General features: G+C 42.1%; 1 protein-coding gene across 7 annotated transcripts in view; it reads right to left on the reverse strand.

Annotated features, from left to right (window-relative positions):
- GAPVD1 (GTPase activating protein and VPS9 domains 1) overlaps positions 1-9,373 on the reverse strand; it is a 67,662-nt gene that overhangs the window by 3,382 nt on the left and 54,907 nt on the right. For 6 of the 7 annotated variants that reach the window (XM_007117639.4, XM_055086968.1, XM_055086967.1 and 3 more), the window contains 6 exons: positions 8,074-8,203; positions 5,870-5,979; positions 5,024-5,183; positions 3,806-3,993; positions 3,099-3,312; positions 825-897 (listed from right to left, as the gene is read on the reverse strand). In XM_007117639.4, coding sequence (XP_007117701.1) covers positions 825-897; positions 3,099-3,312; positions 3,806-3,993; positions 5,024-5,183; positions 5,870-5,979; positions 8,074-8,203 — 875 coding nt within the window. Of the gene's footprint in view, positions 1-824; positions 898-3,098; positions 3,313-3,805; positions 3,994-5,023; positions 5,184-5,439; positions 5,779-5,869; positions 5,980-8,073; positions 8,204-9,373 lie in introns of those variants that run through there. The other variant, XM_055086970.1, reaches the window with a different exon arrangement.

Here is a 9,373-nt window from a genome sequence, read left to right on the forward strand (position 1 = left end):
CAACAAAGACCCAACGCAGCCAAAAAAAAAAAAAAAAAAAAAAAAAAAAAAAAAAAAAAAAAAATTAATATGTACCTTTGTTGCAGTAGTTCTAGAAATCGAAGACAATTAAAAATTTTATGCCAATTTATGTTTGGATTTTATTATTATTATTTTTTGGCCACACCATGCAGCATGCAGGATTTTAGTTCCCTGACCAGGGATGAACCTGTGCCCCCTGCGTTGGGAGCACAAAGTCTTAACCACTGGACTGCCAGGGAAGTCCCCTTAACGTTTGGATTTTAATAAAACAACCAGAAAACTCATATACCTAAAACGTTCCTATTTTCAGATTTTGTAAGAGTTGTATGACAGATAAAAATGCTAATATCAATAACTAAAAGGTAATTTTGAGGTCACATTCAGATTCAATTCCCTCTCCTGGACAGTAGTTTTCACACTCTTTGAAGTACCTCCGGATCACTTCTTCATATGGGACTTTCCTGCAGAAACGTGACTATAAAAGCATCAGGGCAGAGCACTGCTGCCCCAGGAGGAGTGGAGCTACGGACAGGAAGACCCGCCTGCAGGGTGGCGTCAGGGCAGGGGCTGCTCCATGCTGGCCCTCCCTCCTCTCCACTACTAAGGTCCCTTCCCATGCCAGGGAATTTTAATCCGTGGAAGGACCTTTGAGAACTTTACAGTTAGACCAAACTGCATCTAGTGCAAATGGTGTTGTACAACTTATTACATTCTGCTTCCTTGAAAAACTGGTAACATGCACATGGTATACCAAGCAATTTTTATTTAAATAATACCACCCACACTATATAAACCTGTATTACCTCTGGTATCTGAAGAGCTCTGTGATTTGCAGTCACTACTTTAGACAATCTCTGAATATGTTCATGAAGAACTCTGAAAACCCCAAAAAATACATAAGTAAATATATATTTCAGAAAATAAGGTACACCGATAGTCATAATTGATTTTTTTCAAAACATTTAAAACGTTTTAAACTTATTTCTAGATACAGATTACAAATACAGTTGAGACTATCTCTTAGCTACAAGTACTCTGTCTTGTCAAAAAAAAAAAATCTCATATTTAGGATCTGCTTAGAAATGCTGAGTGAGCCAAGGGCATGCAGGGAGAAGAGTAGAGAAGCCCTCCTTTCCCGGACTAGGACAGCATTCCAAGGGAGAAAGCAGAGGAGCCCTTAGCCTAGAAGCTAATTGCACAACTAATTGGTAAATAGGTCGAGAGGAAGTAGAGGGATCAGGGGTCAGAAACCAAAGATCAGAGATGCTTAGACAAGAGAAGGGACCCTGAGGAGACTCCACCTCTCATTTCAGAGATGACAATAACTAGGCTTAAAAAGGAGAAGGGGGGCTTCCCTGGTGGCGCAGTGGTTGGGGGTCCGCCTGCCGATGCAGGGGACACGGGCTCGTGCCCCGGTCCGGGAAGATCCCAGAGGCCGCAGAGCGGCTGGGGCCCGTGAGCCATGGCCGCTGAGCCTGCGCGTCCGGAGCCTGTGCTCCGCAACGGGAGAGGCCACAGCAGTGAGCGGCCCTCGGTAACAAAAAGCAGAAGGATTTGCCTAAGGCCACACAGTGGTTAGCAGCAGAGGCTAAACCCAGCTTTCATGACTTCGAGTGTTCTTTCCAGAACACAGGATTAACTCTCCACTCTACAAACCCACAGAAACACCACGGAAGAGAGGGTAGGAAGAATCTGCTTCAAAGGTGCTCTTTGCAGTAAGTACGGTTTGAATGGCCCCATTCCTCATCCCACTATGGAAGCCAAAATCTGGTGCTCTGGAAAGAAAACAGGGCCCATTTGGCAAATTCCACACAGACACTTTGGGAGGGGTAAAAAGCCTCTGAGACTATGAACAAGCGAGAGAGGCAGGTTGGAATAAGCCTAACCCACCCAGAGGAAAGTGAACTTTCTCAATATATACATACAATATTGTAAAATTTCCATGAAAAAAAAAATCTTACGGAAACCACCAATGCCCCACCCTATTACATGGGCCCTTGAGAGCCAATGTCACTGCTGGGGGGCATGGTGGCCATCTCAACATGCTTGGGGAAGAAACAGCATCATAAAGCAGTGGTCAAGAAAATGCAGAAGAGGAAAAAAAAATGCGAAGTCATCCATAGCCTCACTACCCCAAAATAACCACTGTGTATCATTCTAGATTTCTTTTTTTCAAGATTAATTTTTTTAGGCTTACTTTTAAAAACAGGCTTTATTGAGATATAATTCATATACCATACAATTCCAGATATTTTGATTTGCAAATATATAACTTGTCATTCCAAACAAATGATAAGCATCTATTATAACAGAAGTCATGCACTGTGCTTGATGCCCTGACGGAGTGATGAATAAAAGCATTATGATCCTGCTCTCACAGAGGGAACAATCCAGTGGGGGATACAGGCATTCAGCAAACGATCACACAACCCAGTGGTCAGCAACAGGGGCGATTCTGCCCCCAAGGGACATCTGGCAATGTCTGGAGACACTCTTGGTTCTCACACCTGGCAGGGTACTACTGGCCTGTAGCATGTAGAGGCCAGGGATGCTGCTAAATGTCCTACAGCCCCAGGACAGCCTCCCACTTCAAAGAATTATCTGGCCCCAAACGTCAGTAGTGCCAGCTTGAGAAACCATGCCTCCAACAAATGTAAAACCGCAACTGTGGCAAGTGCTAAAGAAAGGTATCCAGGCCTGAGGGAGCGCTGACAGGGCATTTAACCTAGTCAGAAAGGCCAGGAAACGTTTCCCTGAGGAAGCGATGTCTGAGTCAAGATCTGAAGGATAAGAGTAGGTAGAAGAAAGAAGGGAAGAACAGCTGAGACAGAGTAAACAGCAGTGCCTTCCACAAAGGCCGTACCAATTTATACACCCTCCAGCCTGATTCCCCACATCTCTGAAAACAGAGCATTTTCATTCTTTCTGATAACTCTGATAGGTGAAAAAAGGTAACATGTATTTTTTCCTTTACTACTCAGATTCTAAGCCTCACGTATAGCTCGTCTAAAACAATGGGGTTGGCTGGTATATTCCCACTTAGTCCAACACGGGCCGTTACACTTAGAAGCACGCACTGGTCACGGAGTATGTCCCCATCCTGATTAGGGTAGAAGGCAAGTTTGAAGATCCGATTCATCACACTTCGCTCGATGGCGAGCTGAGCATCCTGAAGCTGCTCTTCACTCGCGTTCTGCCATATGACATCCTGGGCCATGGCGCCATAAAGGAACTGCAGAAAATCTTCCACCTGAGCAGTTTTATCATCAGCTGCTGTGAGTTTCTGAAAGTCTCCAATGCAAAATAATAATTTTTAAAATACAGTATTTGAATAATTTCAAATAGGAAATTATTAGAAGTCATTTTAATCCACTAGCTATGCAGACACCATGCTCTTAAAGCCAAAAGTATCTGGGCATGGTTTATTTTGGGAGAAAATGTAGCCAAATCATTAAAAACAGGAGAACGGTAAGAAATATGTAGAAGTTTAAGAACAAGAGGTTTGTTACAAAAAGATATGCTTTGTTTTAAAAAAAAAAAAGAGAGAGAGAAATTGTGTGGATCCCAAACTTTGTAATTCTCCCAACTTTTTAATAAACCATAGATATTCAATCCAGGATAAACATGGAATTTATTGGTTTGACATCAAGGTTTAATTAACTAAGAAATAACTGCTAATTTAAGGAACTGCTCTTAGACAAGTAGGTACTCAAAAAAAGCAGCAAAAGAAAAATTCCCAAATCTTCCCAATAACATACAGTTTAACCTAAAGGTCTCTAGTTACCTTGAATGAATTCCCTGATCTTCTTTTCTTTGCTCTCAAGCAGCAACCTCACACAGACAGTGGTGAAGTATCGATTGGCCACCTCTTTGTCCCGCAAAACCCTTTGCAGTAGCCTTTCCAGGTGAGCCTGCGTGGTCTGCAGTCCTTGTCGACAACGAGTGAGGTAAGCAATATAGGGGGCCCTTTTCCTAAAAGGAAATATGCTCTGCAGGACATCAGACATACACGGTGCACAGTGCACACTTTCTTTGGAGACTAAGTCCTGATTTTTCCTTAAATGAAAATCTACTTCAAAGACTTTGGTTTTACAAATTAGCATGTCAGGCTGCAGACAACCATCCTGAGGACTAATTATGCTCCAGATCAAGAAACAGAACCAGATGCAAAGATGTAATGTACAGCACAGGGAATAGAACCAATGTTTTGTAACAACTTTAAATGGAGTATAATCTGTAAAAAAAAAAGCGAATCACTATGCTGTACACCTGAAACTAATATAACACTGTAAATCAACCACAATTTAAAAAAAAAGAAAGAAACAGAACTATTCTGCATGTGTGTCAAGAACATCATCTACTGGGCTGAACACTTAGCCCCTTAATTCCCTAAACATTACTAAGTCCCTTTGCATCGTTGGTCTGCTATTTTGGAGCAGTCTCCATGCTGGTAGAACCTCATACTTAACAGGAAGTTGATTGCTACAATGACTAAAATAACAACAAAATACAGGTTAATATACTGCTAGATCATTAAACATACCACTAATAATTTGCTTATAGTCTAAACGTAGCAATCATTAGAGCACCCATTCCCTAAGCCTCTTTACTTCCTAAGCTTCTCAACTACGTTTTAATGTCAGCAAGGGACTGGCAACAGACAAAGGGTAGTGATTCCAAGGCCTACACCTGCTTCCCTGGTCCAAGGAAGCAGTCTTTTCTATCCCTCTAAAAAAGGGAAATGATATCCTAATTATCCTGGCGCCCCCTCCGCTAAAGGTGGGGCAAAGCTGAAGTAAACTGCACTCTGTGTTAGGAAGAGCTGCTCATTTATAACTACATTTCCAGACTAAATATCCAAATGTATTCCTTGGAAATCTACATCCAGGTAAACATAGCCAAGCACTTTGTGGCGAGTCTAGATTCATTTCTGAAATAGGACCGAGAAGAAAATACTTGCAGCTGAAAAGAGGTGTATAAGTGAAACGTGGGGTATAATTACCTATAGTCCTCAGCGATAGAAGCCAGTAGTTTCCTACAAGTCCTGTTATCAAAGCGGCACACACAACGCATTGTTTCTTGAAGTTGAGCCATTAAGTTTTTATCTTGTAAATTAATTGCTTCAGCTATTTGAACTTTTAGGAAGCAGACAATTTCATTGTCTAAATAAAAAAATTAAAATTCTGTTATTGTTGAGAATTTCCACAGGCTTTTCATAAGCTGAAGGTCATCCCTCAGCCTTTGGGATGTCAATTATGCTTGTATCAGTAGAACCAAGCAGTATCAATCAGAGAACATTTTAATGAGCCATCAGTAATCAAAGTGCCCTTAACTGATAGCTAATATAAATGTATTACACTGAACTGTACAGAACTGCTGTAGAGTTTATTTTTTTATTTTTAAAATAAATTTATTATTTTATTTATTTATTTTTGGCTATGTTGGGTCTTCGTTGCTGCGTGCGGGCTTTCTCTAGTTGTGGTGAGCGGGGGCTACTCTTCATTGCGGTGCTAGGGCTTCTCATTGTGGTGGCTTCTCTTGTTGTGGAGCACGGGCTCTAGGTGCCCGGGCTTCAGTAGTTGTGGCTCACGGACTCAGTAGTTGTGGCTCGTGGGCTCTAGAGCGCAGGCTCAGTAGCTGTGGCACACAGGCTTAGTTGCTCCGCGGCATGGGGGATCTTCCCGGACCAGGGCTTGAACCCGTGTCCCCTGCATTGACAGGCGGATTCCTAACCACTGCGCCACCAGGGAAGCCCTGCTGTATAGTTTAAATACAGTTGAATACTGGCAATTTCATACGGTTCAACATATAAATATAGGAAAAAATAAACTATCAGGCAGCAACTTACCTTCTGGGTCTGTATGGTCTGGTAAACCATTCCTTGTTGAATGGGTTAGCACTGGGAAAGCAACAGAATCCGCAGAACAAAGAGCAAGCCTCAGTTTCTTTTTTGCATCTCTGAAGAATGAGTTGAAGATACATTAATTTCTTTGTTCACATATGGTCATATTTTATGAACTATTATCATATTTACTATACAAATCAATAGGCTACCACGTCAGGACTCAAATGTTTCAAGTGGTCATAAATAAAAGATAATTTTCAACTTACTGACACCTCACTTAAGGAGTGGGCTTTCTAGTTATCTGAGGAGCAAGGCTGCAAAAGCGCTCTGGGCAAGGATCATTCGGTAAAGTCACCAGAATCAAACAAATCCTTTTTGACCTTCTAACATACGCTGAGTTCTATGCTAAGCACTACGAGGAGAGTCAAAGCTGGATTACGCCCGAGCTGGGAGGGAATCAGCAGAAGTCATCAGATCCATCTCACCACCCACACTTAGGAAGCCTTCTACCACATCTCTTGAGGAGTGTTGATCCTGCCACAAGATAAGGTGACCCCCGACAAGAAGCCCTTTCTGTTGCCTTGCTGCTTGAAACTTTGTGTTGAGCCAAAACCTGCTTCTTTTCAACTTCCGCCACTGAACCACCTGCCACCACCAGGCAGAGCACCCTTCGGTAAGGCGTCACCCTCCACAACAGGGCAGCCCTTCATACTGGGAGGGGAATGTAGGGCGTGGACCAGAGCTTCTTCAGAGCATCCAAGGCTGCCATCCAAAAAAAGGAGTTGAAACACCTCCGAGAACAAGCCAGAGTTTGCTCCTCCTGCAGGATTATCACTTGTCCACCTCATCTGACTAGTTTTGAGTCCTTCCTTATTGGTTTGCTTCCTCTAAAACGAGTAACTTACAAATCAACCCACACAAATATAATATTTGCCTACTTTGCAGAGACTCCGAATCTATATAACAGTACAGTCATGGCTGGAAAATAAAAATTTAAATCTTTAAAAATTGTGAATCACTGTGCTGTACCCCTGAAACTTATATAGTATTATATATCAACTACACCTCAATAAAAGTAAATAAATAAAATAAAATGATATGCTGCTTAGAGTCTGCTTTAAATTAATTGGGGGAGGAGGTAAGCATGAAACAATATGGGCCACATATTAGTAACTGTTAAATCTGGGGAACAGGCACATCACTGTACTCTTCCATTTTTGTACATACTTGAAAATTTCTAAAATAAAAAGTTTAAAAACAGAGAAAGAAAGACAGAGGCAAAGTCAGAGATAAAAACCAGAGAGATGGATGGATGATCAGTGCTTTAACAGTGATAATCTGTGTCTGGAAAAACACAGGTTCCCTATGAAACATAAGCAAATTTTTCAGGCTCCTAAAGTCATTTTCTTTCTCAAGCCCTGTTAGAAATGGAGAGATCTGCCCAGGTAATGAGGAGAATGACAAACTGGGAGGCTTACTGGGGACAGTGGGTCATTCAACAACTCTGCAGCGGACCCTCCTTCTACCTCAGTCCTGCCCTAGCACCTCTCACACACAGAGCTGGGAATTCTGCACAGGCACAGGCACTGCCACTGTTCCATTTAAATTACTCAAGTGGGGCTTCACTGGTGGCGCAGTGGTTAAGAATCCGCCTGCCAATGCAGGAGACACTGGTTCAAGCCCTGGTCCAGGAAGATCCCACATGCTGTGGAGCAACTAAGCCCATGCGCCTCAACTACTGAGCCTGTACTCTACAGCCCTCGAGCCACAACTACTGGAGCCCGCATGCCACAACTACTGAAGCCCGTGAGCCTAGAGCCCATGCTCCACAACAAGAGAAGCCACCGCAATGAGAAGCCCGCGCACCACAATGAAGAGTAGCCCCCGCTCGCCGCAACTAGAGAAAGCCCACGCGCAGCAACAAAGACCCAACGCAGCCATAAATAAATAAATAAATAAAATAAACTACTTATGTGGCCCCTGTGAGCATATGAGGTTTTCTTGTTTTTGTTTTCAGTCCCTGAATTAAAGCCTTCGATGTATGACATCCACAAGGGAAGCAAAGTCTTCTCAGTGAATAGTATTTCATTCTTATCTCTCTGCTTTACACACTTATTAAGTGACTCAATGAAACACCTGACTTGAAGTGACTGCAATGGTGATGAAAAGTTCAAACCCAGAGGTCCTAAATCCTATAAAAGAAATACCTGTAAGAGAAAGCTGAATCCTGAGGGTGGGCGGCTTGGCTTGCGGAATCTGGGAGATCGTCAGCTGAGATGTTTTGCAGGGTTTCGTCACGAGGCGAATCGTGCGCACTTTCACCATCACCCATAACTTCTAAACAAAACCCAGCCCCCCAGAAGGATAAGCAGGTTAATCTGGAACATTCTGGCACTGGTAGGTATTCAGAACAACTCAACAATAAATTAACTTGTGCCTTCCAACATGAGTTCTTTGAAAGAAAAAGGAAAAAAGGAACTTCAAACACTTAAATAAATTATTGATAGCAATGATAATGTATCAAGAGAGCAGTTGTTGAAAATAGTTTTACTTCTTATCTGAATCCTAATCTAAAACAATGAAAGTCTTTATTAACTTAATAAAGATAATACTCTGTAATCACGATCACTAAACCACAGAACTAAAAGGGGCCTCAAAAATCATTTCACATAACACCCTCATTTTACAGACATGGAATCCTGCCCAGTCAGAAAACAGCTGACTGTGAACCCCTTGGCCAGGCCGCACTGAGGTCTCCGGTCCTCGTTACCAGGGCTCCTTCCACTGCCTGAGAATGAGCTGGGTACGAACTCACAAATGCAGCCAGGACAGACCTGTGGTTCCCACAGTTGTTTTTATGTTTTAAATTAATCAATTTAGTTAATACATGCATGTATAAAATCAAAAGAAATAAAAGTTCCTTAGTGTAATAAAGATACTGTGTCTATGTAGAAAAAATATCTTTATTCTTAGGAGATAGTTTCAAATGCCTCAGGAAAAAAAAATATATAGAAAATGTGGCAAAATGTTAACAATTGATAAGTCTAGGTAGATGGAATATAGACCTTCACTGTACTATTCCTTCAACTTCTTTGTTATTTTAAAACTTTTCAAAAACAACAAAAAAAAGTGTAGGATGGGACTGCCCTGGTCGTCCGGTGGGTAAGACTCCGGGAGGCCAGATTCGATCCCTGGTTGGGGAACTAGATCCCGCATGCTGCAACTAAGAGTCTGTATGCTGCAACAAAGATCCCTCGTGCCGCGACTAAGACCCACAACCAAAATTAATATAAATTAAAAAAAAAATGTAGGAAGTTCTCCTCTCAGGCTCCCTATGAGTCCCCCCCCGAGTCAACTCATGTTACCGTTTATCAGAAATTCTTCCAGGGATACTCTAATTCATCTTGGGAATTGTACCATATTTTTCTGACAACTCTTCAAAAGTAGCTATTACAAGGTTACTTTTTTTTTTGCGGTACGCGGGCCTCTCACTGTTGTGGCCTCTCC

Source organism: Physeter macrocephalus, chromosome 9 (genome assembly GCF_002837175.3).
Source record: "Physeter macrocephalus isolate SW-GA chromosome 9, ASM283717v5, whole genome shotgun sequence".
Taxonomy (NCBI): Eukaryota; Metazoa; Chordata; class Mammalia; order Artiodactyla; family Physeteridae; genus Physeter; species Physeter macrocephalus.